At 41.0% G+C, this 14,371-nt stretch overlaps 1 protein-coding gene across 4 annotated transcripts in view; it reads right to left on the minus strand.

Annotated features, from left to right (window-relative positions):
- The window catches only part of LOC130407246 (nephrocystin-4-like), a 121,272-nt gene that overhangs the window by 45,250 nt on the left and 61,651 nt on the right, over positions 1-14,371 (minus strand). For all 4 annotated transcript variants that reach the window (XR_008904595.1, XM_056730007.1, XM_056730005.1 and 1 more), the window contains 2 exons: positions 5,756-5,926; positions 4,639-4,765 (listed from right to left, as the gene is read on the minus strand). Coding sequence is in view for 3 of the 4 variants with exons in the window: in XM_056730007.1 (XP_056585985.1) it covers positions 4,639-4,765; positions 5,756-5,926 (298 nt within the window). In the remaining variant the exon portion in view is untranslated. The remainder of the gene's footprint in view (positions 1-4,638; positions 4,766-5,755; positions 5,927-14,371) is intronic.

Below are 14,371 nucleotides of genomic sequence, written 5' to 3' on the forward strand. Positions count from 1 at the left end.
GACAGTTCAAAGTCTCGAGAGGTGACTCCATGGGTTCACGACAGAATATCAGAGAGAACAGATGAGAGACTCTAATTAACCTGAAAGACCCTCGGGATGAATTTCTTAAAAAGTGAAAAAAACCTCCTTAAAAGTTTTTTTTTGAAACTGACACTTTCAGAAAGTTTGAGTAGGAGTACTTGAGAAGTGCAAGAAGGTTTAATGATAGACTTTGCCACACTGGTTTTAACAGCGATAGATCACCCGAAAATACAAATTCCGTCATCATTTACTCCTCAGGTTGTTCCAAACCTGTATACATTTCTTTGTTTTGCTGAACAAAGAAAGATGTTTGAAAGAATTTCAGTAACCAAACAGATCACACCCCCTATTGTCTGCCATACTATGAGAGTCAATGGGGGATGAGATATGTTTGGTTACTGCCATTCTTTAAATTGTCTTCCTCTGTGTTTGGCAGAGCAAAGAAAATTATACAGGCTTGGAACATCCAATGGGTGAGTAAATGATTTTTCAAATTTAATTTTTGGGTGAACTATCCCATTAACAGCCATTATTTGACTATTTTTAAGATCATTTTTTCAGATGATCATCACCACTGGCCAATAACTGGCCTTGTCTGATTAAAAAATGTTTAATTTCCCTTTAATTTAATGCATTAATAGCTTTCTAATAACATTCTGTTTTCCAACTGTTTTTAAAGTAAATAAATCATATATCAAATAAAATCAAACATAAACAGTCCCATCATGAAGAGGGGAACTGCCTCTCACAAACCATGTGGATTATCAAAGCAACTTTCATACCAATTTGCATATATCAATAAATAATGAAGTTGCACAATTTTTGTAGGTAACGATAGCGGCACAAATATCACCCACACATCAAATTCGGGCAGTCCAATCAGCTTGCCACCAGTTTGATCAAGTCCTGCCTCCAATGAAGTCCAACCAAGCCATTATTCGCTTTAAACTGAAAGTTCTATCCACCCCGATATTGTTGAAAACGTTTGCCTTTTCTTCCGTCGAAAACAAACATTCTCTTAAACTTAGGGGATGTGCAACAGTGTTTTGTGCATTCTGACTTCTGTATAATGTTAAATGTGCTGTCTTCTCATGCTTGGCATGGTCAACTCGATCAAAAACGATTTGGAGGCATGACGTAGTATTTCTGTGCTTGATACACTCCCCCAGTGTTCGTATAGGTTTCTGTATGGTTTTTTTTCGAATATGAAAATCCGTTACGTAACAACTTTTCTTAGTCCCTTATTGGGCAACTCTCCCAGAAAAGCACGCCTATGGCAAGGTGAAAGAAATAGCCTGCCCACGCATCAAACGACGAGGGATAGGAAGACCTGCTTAACATCTAGATGGACTGCACTGTGACAAGATTGGCTGCACTGTGGCCCTGCAGTTGCAGCTTGTTATTCTTGCAATAGTGAGAAAAGTTGATGTGTGTTTGTTCGTTCACGGCATTTTAGTGATGGATGTTATATAAAAGATGGATATAACGCTGGATTTGGAGATCGTTTGAAACTATTAAATGGCCTGGTCCCAACGCTAAAAGATGCCATACATGAACTGCACACGGTAAGTGAAACAGAGTCATATGTTTGTGTTTTGTTGGCAATGGATGCACACATGCTTTAGTTCTGCAACAAACTCAAACTAAAGATTCCACGCATTTTTGAAGAGTGCGATACTATTCAGTAAGTACTCAAGATTAACATAAGATATGCAGAAAATGTCTAAGTTATGGCTACTATAAAGAGTGTATAACACCTTTGGATATTCAGTTCAGTACACTGTAAATAGGCTGCCAGTCAAGAGTTTGAGTTCATTTATATTTTTAAATATAATTAAACTCATCAAAACTATAAAGTAGCACAACTGTAACTCTGTGAATTATGTTGACCAAATGCATTTAAAATAAATCAAAACTATTACTTAGAATTAATTAAAAAGCAGCCACCTTTTGACTAGAATTTCAAAAATTGTTCTCTTGACATTTTTTTCGGCCGACCACTTGCATAGACACTTAAAGGTTCACCCCAAAATGAAAATTCTGTCTTCATTTACTCACCCTCTTGACAGCAAAACACAAGAAAATATTTTGAAAAGTGCTGGTAAAAGAAAACCTATAGTCCACATCAACTTTTTGTGTTCTTACAAAAGTCAATGGGGACCAACGGGTTTTGGTTACCAACATTCTTTTACAGGTTGATAATGACCAGAGGGTAAGTAAATGATGACAGAATTTCATTTTGGGGTGAACTATTCCTTTAAGATAAAATCCATTACTTACAGTACAATCGTTCTATAGAAGTATTGCTAAGATTCATGATACAGAAATAACATCTTATACACATGACTGAACAACAGGTACAGATGCTGTAGCAGAAATCTCAGCACATCCAAACACGTGTCTACATGTGTGGGGTGTTTCCTTGCTGAGTGAAGGTGACCACACAGTTGGGTGACAACACGTCTCACAGTCTGATCTCAATCTGTTTCTCCAGCATGTGTGAAGTCATCAGCCCATCCAAAACACTTCCTCTCTCACTCTCTCTCTCTCTCGTTCTGTCTGTCTTACACCTTCCTTCTCATTTACACTTCATCTTCTTTCATCACGCCCTTTTATTCCTGAATGTGTAAGTTTCACTCCTTTTTTAATTAAATTTTGGGGTCTTTTTGGAAAGAGTGGAAAACATTTTCTTCTCATTAAGTGCGATATGACAGAAACGAAGAGCAATAGACATGTGACAACCAGTTATCTCACATTTTCCTTGAGTCCTGACAGCAAACGACGATCAGGAATCACAAACCACATCAAACACCAGCGACTAACCTTTTTGTGCCCCAAAAACCTTTGCAAACAAAGATTTGCAGTTTCATCGGCAGCATCGGTGAGTTCTGGAGTTATTAGGAACAGGATGAGATCTCTCGAGACAGAAACAAATCAAAACTTGATTGACTTCCTGCGTAATGCAGACGGACGGGCTGCCACATCGGTAATGACTCACACGGGTTAATCGAACCGCTGATGTGCGCGCTTTTAAACAGCCCTCATAAATAAGAGTGTTCTCATGTTTATGCAGCCATTATAAATCACAGATTCGGGAAGGCAGTGTGCGATTGGCTGAAGGGCATAACGGGCTATCTTTGTGTTTGATCTAAGTTTATCGAATGTTACAACCAACATCAAAGACAGAAATTAACACATTCAGGTCATCGTCAGGTCTTCTTATATTCTTTACACACAACAAGTATTGTGAAATATTAACAGATCTGTTGGTATTTAACGGTTACTTTTTTAATGGTAATAAACCTAGTTTAACCAATATTAATGTCCAAAGACATCTTTGAGCAAGACGTACAGCACTGGTAGCTCATCTCTCAGATAACATGAAGAGATTGCAACTTTGGCAAGATGCCTGTCCCAAGGGACTGAAGCTTGGCACCCCCAATATAGAGGATGATCTCAAGTCAGAAGAGTGAGAAGAAAAGCCAGCAAGAAAAGAAGGAAGAGTGAGGGAAGAGGATCCAGCAAGCATATGTTACTGTCTTCTTTCATCCTGTCCATAACAGCATGACTTGGCAAGACCTTAGAGATTTAAATGAACCCGACCACAAGCTCACCAATTCAGCAGTACTGAAGATCTGACCGTGGGCAGACCCCCAACCCTAAAATATGCGCGCTGTAACTTTTTTTTCACATACACAAGAATGAGAGAAAAAAAAGGTTTAGGGTACGCTTAGGACACATTTACGCAATTACTAATAGTATCACTGTAATATATTATCACTAATATTAATAATATTATCACCACAATAATGGTGACATCATAGAAATTATAATAAACCAAACCGAAGCATGCCGGTTATACAGAAACACAAAAAAGTTGAGTTCTGGTGTATCTTGTGGAGTCTCTGGGAGTGTATAGATTGTTTTGTATCCAAGGACAAGTACGTCATCCTGCCAAAGGACAGTTTGATGACAACTAAACCAACACAGCTGAGCAATCCAGAGCTGAATTTAGACTGCACAAAAAGTGTGGTCGCGGCAATAACTTTCTAACGTTTCAATAACAAACCAATTTTTAACAAAGGAGATAAATGTACCGTGAGTCTGTAACAGTGGAAAGTCATTATCGCACAGCGTGAACGTAACTGTGTCTGGTACTATTTTAAGCTCAACAACAGGTAAGAAATAAAAGAGGAGTTCATAGCATTTTAGACCCTTGAGAAAACTCCGGAACAAGATCTAGAAGTTGTGGATCGCGGTGATGCAAATCTGTAGGGCCAGACACAACCAATTTTTTCAGATCAAACTGTGTAAGCTTGATTCCAAAAGGGGGTTTTATACAGTAAGATGATTTCAAGATAAAAAATAACATATCTACAGTGGAATAGCGGGTAATAATCACAGCCATATTGTTGGACGAAAAAGCATTTATTTCTGTGGCTAATGCAAGACTATTGGCTAGAAAAGTAACAGGCCTTCCACTGAGAGTGCTGTTTCCTGTACATTGTTTTTGATTTTATCTCTCTGGTTAGGGCACCTGAGCATTGTAAATCCGCACAAGACACAAATGAAAAATCTCGCATCCAAGCAGAAAGACAACAATAAACAGCGACTCACCTTGGGATGCAGAAAAGAACTTCTTAGGTGGCGTTGTTTCCCATGGGTTCACTTTTGACGCTTTGCTGACAGAACTTTCCACACTAGATGAAAACTTGAACTTGATGGCACTCTTCCCTGCATTCAACTGTGAGGAAATTACAAAACTTTCTTTCAAGGGACTGTTCTCAGAAACGTTTAGCAGATGTTAAATACTTCAGTTAACTGGTGTTTACTACCGAGTTTTGACAATTAAATTAATTCCATCCTTCCAATCAAAGGTTAAATAGTTTTTCCTTCCCAGCTTAAAGAGTGATGCAAATTTTCAATGTTATTAACTGTACAATAGCGATACCCAGTGACATTTATACTTTATAGACACAAAACCAATGCAAGTCTATGGGTACCGCCATTGTTCAATTTCATTCCTCAAAATCTAGTGTATGAAATCTTGCACACAATCTAAACATATTCATCGCCACAGATTATGCATTTAGAATTCCAAAAGCCAAAGGATGGGTTGCCATAGCAAAATAACCCCAGGAACTGCATCCCACAATTTCCTAATCATGTTAATTGACTTTAATATGACATCAGTATAATAGGGTGACAAATACCATGTTAATGAAACGCTAATGAGGGTTCACAAAGTCAGCGGTTATGATGGCATTTAATTTCAATGCTGGACACATGGGCTGTTCCTCTTATCCATGTTCTCACCTGAAGAGTCTTAAGTAATACAAATATTACGTAATGTTGTTGAGGAAAGACAATAATGTAATCTGCATTGAAGAATAAAATCTGCACATTCATTATCAGGTTGAATCTACATGCTCTTAAGACACCGCATAGAAGAGGGACCCGAGCACTCATATTTGCGTTTTCTAAGAATTATATAAGTTAATTGGCCGATTCCTGATCATCATCTTAGTCAGTGCCACTAATACCACAACAGAGCCGGATTTCTTTTCACACTACGATCTCAATGTGCAATTACATAATTAGTCTGCCACCATTAATTTAATTGCAAGCTTCTGATTAGAGCCTTTGCATAAGAACTCGAAAACAGCCTGCATAGGAGTGGTTCATTGTGTGATATTACTATTTCTAGTGGGTGTTGCATGCGTTTAGTCATTACCTGCTGTGTGTTTGAGGAGTACACCATGACACCCCAAGGGTTGGGGACAGCACCATTCTGCAAGTTGAGGCACATGTTCTCAACGGGGCCCTCAGGATCCGAAAACAGACTCCAAACACACCAACACACGCAATGCATGAATGCTGCTCTGGGCATGGCTGATGATGTCATCTAGAGGAAGAGAGAGGTAGAGAAATAAACGGAAGGAGAGGGAGAGCAAGAGACATGAAGGCGATTCCAAAGTTATGGATGTGACATTTTCAGTCAAAACTTGAAATATAAATTCTCAAAGATTGTATTTAGTAAGAGATAATCCACAGGTTTTATTGATGTTTACAGTGTTATTTAAGATCAAACGGGTGAAAATGAGTTTGTCAGTTCATTTCAAATGTGGAAAGTGTTTTTATGCACACCTTCAGCCAATCAGAATCGAGTATTCAAAAGGACCATGCTATAATTACTAATATATTGAATCATCTGCTCGTCTCTTACTAAACCCTGAAGATAGACCACAAGAAAAATTTAAGGATATACATGAGTTTTATTATTTTAAATGGGGAGAAAAGTTTCTGCTTTATGGATGTGACAAAAAAGGAAGCATGTTTTCAAAAGTCAACATCCTTTGTAGGATTTCTGTGAATTAAAATGTACAAACCAGAAGTAATAATACCCAACAATGGGTGAAGGGATGGCTCTTCGTAAACCAGAAAATAGTTATATATGGGCAATTCCGTGAAAATGTCAACCTTACTACGAAAAAAAGTATGTTTTTACAAGGGGGTTTTATTATGGTAACAGCACAGATATTAACATTTGGTGGTTCAAATTCAAGTTCTCTCTTCAAATTTGTAAAGCATTTGTTTTATTTTTAGTGCATGATTTTTCCTCGTCAGTTAAGTGCCATTTTCAGGATTGTTACATACACTTCATATTCCTCATAAATGGACATAATAAAATAGCTATTTTATGTTCTATAAAGAGGTATGCGTTCTCCATTCATTAATGCTTCAGGATTGTGCCATTTAATTGACAGAAATCCTACAAAATTTAGCATCTCCCCAAAACTGCATCCTTTTTTGTCACATCCAATAACGCATGTTTATTTAGCTATTTTAAATATAATTTTTTTCAAAGACTGACATTTTTTGATGTTTAGACTATCAACAAGGGTTCAGTAAAATATAAACAGATGGTTCACTATATTGTAAAAAATTCATTATCTGAGCATTTTTATGTCACGTCCATAACGCAAAATGTCACGTCCATAATGCTGGAATTGTCCAAATTTTAATTATCATATGACTTTTTTATAGGATGGACTGTTATGGAGTTGACAATTCTCTTATGGATGTGACAATTTAACTAAGTGAACTTTAACGGAGCCCAATCCGAAAACACCCCCAATTGGTAAAGCGGGGACAGAATATAAATATAATATTAAATGGTTCATGATCATGAGTCTTTCTGCCTACTTTGAGAAACACTAGTAGATGCCAGAGTAAGTGATCATGCAATTACAATTTACATTTATGCATTTGGGAGACACTTTTATCCAAAACTACTTACATTGCATTATACTATACATTTGTTTCTGAGCATGTGCAATCCCTGGGAACCCATGACCTTGGCATAGCCAGCACCATGATACAGGAAAATGCAAATCTTGCAACTCATTCAAGTTAAAGTCATATGAAGTAAACGGGTGCCAATTTTCATACTTTGGTCTCCACTTGTATTACAGTGTGATAACACACCAAGAGATATTGAGAGCCGCTCACATCAGACCAGTAATTGGACAGTGATTTCTTATTTGGAAACGCCGCTGCCAAAAACACTTTCCAGAATGAAACTTCAACATCCGTTATTATCACAAAGATGAGAAACATATCACATTGTGTCTCCAAATATTAACACGTGCGCACGCAATCAGAGCCGAGTGAGTGAAATGAAATAAAGACGACTGATAAAGAGTGAGAGAGAGAAATGGAGGGTGAACTGAGACACCTCTTGGCTCAGCTACGATCCCGTGGGATCAGGCATTAAAGGCAATCAATAAATGAGCTGGTCAGGCTCAGCTCGCCGTAATTAATCATGATAGAAAAAGAGCGAGAGCGAGCGAAGAAATTATTCAACCCACCTCCCCAAACCCTCCCTTTCGTTCCCACCTCCCTCTCTCTCTCTGAGGTTTGATGTATCTGGCCAGTGATATATGGCCTGTATGGTAAATACTCTCCACTTCAGCAAAGGCTGTTAATACAAGAGCTTTATCTCTCTCACTGAGATGTATTTCACACTTCATAGGACGAGAGCAAGGGGCCGAGCAAGAGAGAGAAAGCAGATGAGAGGGACAGTGAGAGATTTACCATCACCTTTACCAAGAGGGACAACAGTCTCTCCGTCTCTCAAATCTGATACGGACATCTAACATCTCAAATATATTTAGTCGATCCTTAAAAGAAACCTTGTTTTTAGGGAGAGCACTCCGTTTTTCATTTGACAACCATATAAACCACTTCTCAAGATGTAAACAGTGGTCCACTGACGGTTTAATTTTTGATAAATATATTACAACAACTTTTTAAATATTAATATATGTAAAGAAAACTTTTGATTTGGGTTTAAATCTACTGTGTGTGCCGTGTTTAAACTGAAACAGGACCAGCTTTGTTTACGTTGTCTGAAGAGGTCTATACAAGAGCACACTATTCATATGCATAAAAAATTAAATAAAAAGTTAGGGAAATTATTTATATTAGATTACTTCAATGTAAAGGTTTACATCAATAATGTTGTTTATCAAAATAAAAAGTCACAAGATAAGACAATAGGATGGCAATAGGTTGTGGAAGAGAAAGGGTGGCCTAGAAGAGTCGATATGAACAAGAACCATCCCCGGTGTAATGTAATGACTCATACATCAATGACAAACAGCGAGGGAACATCACTCATGCTGGGATATGAATTGGTAACTAAATTTCTAAAAAAAGAACCGGCTACATACAGTATTCATAAAGATCTACCCTATATAAACAGCGCCAGTGCTCTACTAAGAAGACAATTCCTTTAAATCCATATAATCCTTAGATCAGTTCAGATATTTAAGTGAACTTCCCTAGCTCTTGTTCCAACTGACAGGGTATAGAGTTGGAAATAATCTCTCCTACATAATTTACCCCGAATCCCTCTTGTCAGAACCCGAACTCCTTGTCTCACCGGAGTCAACACAATTTCATACTGGAGTGTTTTCTATTTGGAAAGAACTTTCACGGAGGATGAGTATTCTCAATCTGGATGAATGCGGTGTAAAATATGTCTTTTAAATACCATGTTTATTTCTATTTTGCTCTTGTATGTTGATTAGAAAATGAGTAATGTCATGGGTACGCAGTAAACTCGGAGTAATCCGGAATGATGAAATATTTAAAATGAAGTAGAGAGGTTGTAGTTCAAAGCGAGAAGGACAGAAAAGCAATAAGAGTACGACCTGAATTTTCATAAAAGCCAGAGTGAAATGTAGTTAGGAAAACAGTCACTCTAAGCAGCGCTTTGCATAACCTTTATAAAAACGACAAAATGTCAAAAGGCTTTTGTAAGCATTCCTGTATATCTGAAGTTCAACGGCGAGATGGAAAACTTAAAAATTCATTAAAATCAATCAAACACGTATTGGCATAACAGCCCACAAAAGGGCTCGACTTCAAAAGAACAGAGGTCCATTCAGTGATGAAACACTCGTAACTCCAGGTGTAAAATTGGTATTGCGTATGATTTCAAGACCGTGCAGGACAATCCCAACTGACACGTGCCCTTATCAGTAACAAGAAAAAGGGCCAATTCAATCATTTTGGCCGAAAAACTCACATCCACCCAAAAAGTAACAAGGCAAAAATATGTCACCCAGTCAATACGATCACACAACACCCAGCTCGTACACAATAAATCAAAGAAGCGCACAGTCTACCGACTGCCAACTCCTAGAACACATTGAAACTGCTGGTTTGGGTAACAAGCTGAGCTATTAAAGTGGCCGGTGGTGTGGAGGTTGGAATGAGGCGCTGGGCAGGGGAGCAGGACTGCCTTGAGCTGCAGTCCAATGTGAGGAACTGTCAGCGGGTGCGCGCTATGCTGCATTGAGGCTGCCAGCGGGACTGATGGGAAGGGGAAGAACGGGCGGAATGATAATGAAGTATCCATGCTTAAGTGCAGCCGTGTTCCAAAATCCCAGTAAGTGCTGCGTTGCAGGCACACAAGAATCCACATCATTTCTTGAGAAAACACAGTAAAGTGCTTCCAAAATCAACCTATATATCAACCCAAGTGATGTCTTGCATCATTAATTTACCCCACATTTTATTTGACTGTATGAGTTTCTTATGTGTAGAAAAGATATTTTGAAAAATGTCTTAGGAATTTTGTTTCATGCAATGAAAGTCAATGGGGTCCAATGTTGTTGGATATCAACGTTATCAAAGTCTTGTTTTGTGTTCTGCAAGTCATACAGTACAGGAAGGACATGAGGGAGAGTAAATGATGCAAGAATCTTAATTTTTTTGGTGAACTGTTCCTTTTAAGCACCTTCTGATGATCTGCAGTTACTGTAATGAGGTAACTTCATACTTCCACTAAAATGACTCATAACAAGTTGGTTAAAAGTAATCTAAACAGAAAAGCATCATTTGTTCACAGATATCTGTTTGCAATGCAATGAGAAGAAGGTAAGTGTTCTTTATTACCTACAAGTGTCCTAAAGTCTCCAAAATATTTTGGATATTGTCACAGTCCTATTGTCAATGTCAAAGTTTTTCAGAACACTGTATTTTTTGACAAGCACTTTTTAATATTTTTTATTGGTAAGGAATTTGATAAAAACCCAGTGATAATCACAAAGGCTTACCAATAATAATGATTTATGGCATACAATAAAAAAATCACAAAATGTGGACGTTTTAGAAGGAAAACAACGATATGTTTCATGTAATGTAAATGAACTGATCTTTTTTGTTTGAACTGTGGATGTGTTACTTTCAAAGGGATTCAAGCAACCTAAAGTATAGATAGCTCATTGGGAGCCCTACATTTTCAAAATATAAAGCATATATATAAAGCAGCTAAAGCAAAGCACTGGAATATCACGCTCCCCAGCTGAGCATATCATGGCATTTCCTCAGTTTAACTAATGTTTGTCATGATAATCGCAGAATTAGTTTTTCCTCAGAGGCTAGAATAATCAGCCCTATGAGACATCACGGATCCTTAATCATGATGCCATGTGATGTGCATACGAACCTCCTGCCATATGTTTCATGTCTAACTATTACAGCACGATACATACGAAGCCCTCGATACACAATTTAAAACAATGCTGCAGAGAGCATCTCTAAGACACATCATCAAAGAGAAATCAAATCAAAGCATCCTGAGATGAGATTCACTGTAGGACATAGCAAACAGGAACTCCACATCAAAGAATGAGCTGTAACAACATCGGCTATATCTGAAGAACATAAATGTTAAACCGAATTCAAAGTGCAAACAAGCGAACTTTACCACATACGAGAGAAAAGTAATGAGAAACGGGAAATTGCCGGAGGTGAAAATGAAGCTCTGTGTTTATACACAGAGCGTAGAATTAAAAAGCCATTGACTGCAGATGTACCAAAACAATGAATTAAGACAGAAGATAGAGATCGTCAATAGAACGTGATTAAATGTACAGGGTCCTCACATGCAAACGGGTCTGTCTGTGTAATTAAATCAAGGTGAAAGATCAAACATTTTTACAGATGGCTGCCGGCTATTTCACAGCTGAATCTCCATAATTCATGAGGCAGGACTTCAGAGACGGAATCGAGAATTTTTTGGAACTCCAAACCAATTATAGAATTGAGATCCTTGGAGATCAGATACCTTAAAGACCGACAATAACATCATAGGTAGTTACAAAAAAGCGAAACCTTACAAACAAAATAACATTAGCGGGCAAAAGTAATGTCTGAGGGTGGTAGAGAATACAAAGTTATAACGTATCTCAAATGGCACTGTATGTTTAAATAAAACAAAAAAAAGGTTAAAGCTGGTCATCACTTTTGGCCACGGCTGTACTGTAGGTGTGTCATATCGTCTTGGTTACGTATGTAACCTCAGTTCCCTGATGGAGGGAACGAGACGTTGTGTCGAGAACGACAGATGGGGTTCGCCCTTGAGAACCAATCAACTCTGACTACTATAGAAAAGGCCAATGAAATTTGGCGAATGCAATTTGCATGCCGGGCTCCGCCCCCGGAAATCCGGTATAAAAGGAGGCCGGCGTGCAGCATTCACTTACCTTTGTTCTGAAGAGCCTGAGACCTCTCAAACTGCAGCAGAATACGATACGTGTTCGTGGCATAAGGGACACAACGTCTCGTTCCCTCCATCAGGGAACTGAGGTTACATACGTAACCAAGACGTTCCCTTTCTGTCGGTCTCTCGACGTTGTGTCGAGAACGACAGATGGGGTTGCCTATGGAAAACGCCACAACGCTGTATCGCGTCACAATCTCTAGCGAAGCGACGGTAACAAGCCTGGGCGTGTCATCTCGAAGCTTTCGTGAGACTGTAACCTTCCAGTGTGGTGGTCGGGGGGTTCCAGAGCTTTCTTGGAGAAAGATGGGTACAGCCCTGACCGGTAACTTTCACGGACGGGGCCTTAGCTCTCTATAGGCGAGAGGCCGTCCAGATCAGTTTACACCGGGTAAGCGCGACTCTTAATCAGAGAAGCGCTACAGAGGCCACCTCCTACCCGTGGGGAGGAATATGGTGGATATAGGTATGGTCTCGTCCTTGGAGGAGAACGCATGGAATGTGCGGACTGAGTAGTTAACCGCGAGGTGGAGGCCCACCTGGGGAAGCTCATGGGTTACCAGGAGTGGGAACCATTCTCATGAGGATACATCAGACGGAACAGCCCACGGAGGGGGTGTTACAGACGTCCGGTAGCACTAGGTCCGGTTAGAGCTATCTGTGATAGCTCACATGGTATCCCGGCCTAAGGGGGAAGGCTGCTCTGCCCAGCCAGCCCCCAGGGGGTGCTTGTTTGGTGATGGATGGAATGCCTATTCTTAACCAGTGTCTGGGTAAGAAGGGAGGCTGGTGAGGTACCAGTTTCTTAGCGATGTGTTCGGGTAAGAAGAAAAGGTAAATAGCACACTGACCCAACCTATTAGAGGGTGGAAAGGTGCTTTCGCAGGCATACGCCCCCCCGGATGCCAGTCCTACATGTCGCCACGCAGGACGTGGGCTGACACCGGGTTTACGCGAAGGTTGTTAACCCTTGCGAAGGTGTTTGGGCATAGCCCAACCCGCAGCTCTACAGATGTCTGCTAGAGAGGCGCTTCTGCCAGTGTCCAGGAGGTGGCTAAACTCCGTGTGGAGTGAGCCCTCACTGCCAATGGGCATGGGAGATTCTGAGATCGGAATGCCGTCGTAACGGCGTCCACGACCCAGTGCGCCAGCCTCTGTTTGGAGACAGCCTTCCCCTTCTGCTGTCCTCCAACAGACACGGAGCTGGTCAGAGCTTCAGAGCTCTGCGTGCGGTCCAGTACGTACTGGACACAACACTTCGGGTTGGGTCTTCCTCCCCTATGGGGAGCGCCTGCAAGTTCACCACTTGGCCCCGGAGGGAGTAGTGGGAACTTCTTGGGCACGCATCCGGGCCTGGGTCTCAAGATAACGTGAGAGTTTCCAGGGCCGAGTTTAAGGCAATCCAGGGACACGGAGGATGCTCGGTGGTCCCCTACCCTCTTGAAGGAAGTGAGCGCCGTCAGGAGGGCCGTCTTACTCTATGAGGAAGATCGGAACCTCCGAGGGGCTCTTTGGGGGGCCCTGAGGCTCCCCAGGACCACTTAGGGTCCCAAGAGGGTATGGAGCAAAGATGAGGCGGATTCCGCCCTCTCGCTGCTTAGGAACCTGGTGACCAGGTCGTGTTGCCCTAGAAACTTTCCACCGACTGAGTCGTGATGAGTGGCAATAGCGACTACATACACTTTCAGTGTGGAAGGGAGATGTTAGTCTCCAGTCTCGTGAGGAGGGGAACACAATCCTGATCAAGCACCTCAGTGGGTCTTTCTCGTTGAGAAAGACACCAGGACGAGAAGAGGCACCGTCTAGAGGCGTGTAACCGCCTAGTAGATGGGGCCCTAGCCTGGGTGATGGTCTCAGCCGTATAGGGGGAGTAGCCATCTTAGGATCTTCTTGTCCCGTCTAGAGACCAGACATGGGTGTTCCAGAGGTCTGATCTGGGATGCCAGAACGTGTCCTTCCCCTGAGAGAGCAGGTCCTCTGTCAGGGGAATGGTTCAGGGGGAGTCGCTGTCCAGAGCATCGGCTCTGAGGCCAAGTGCGGTTAGACCGGTGTGGTGTAACCAATAACACTTGGTGCTCCTGCTCCCTGACCTTGCACAGAGTCTGTACAAGAAGGCTCCTGGGGGGGGGAAGGTGTGCTTCCGCCCATCCCGCGGCCAGCTGTGCGCAAGGATATCCGTGCCGAGGGCAGGGACTATCAAGCGGGCAAATGGTGGTGTTACGGGAGGTGAACAGGTTTTACCTGGGCCTACCCGAACAGCCTCCAAATGAGCTG

Source organism: Triplophysa dalaica, chromosome 18, assembly GCF_015846415.1.
Source record: "Triplophysa dalaica isolate WHDGS20190420 chromosome 18, ASM1584641v1, whole genome shotgun sequence".
Lineage (NCBI taxonomy): Eukaryota > Metazoa > Chordata > Actinopteri > Cypriniformes > Nemacheilidae > Triplophysa > Triplophysa dalaica.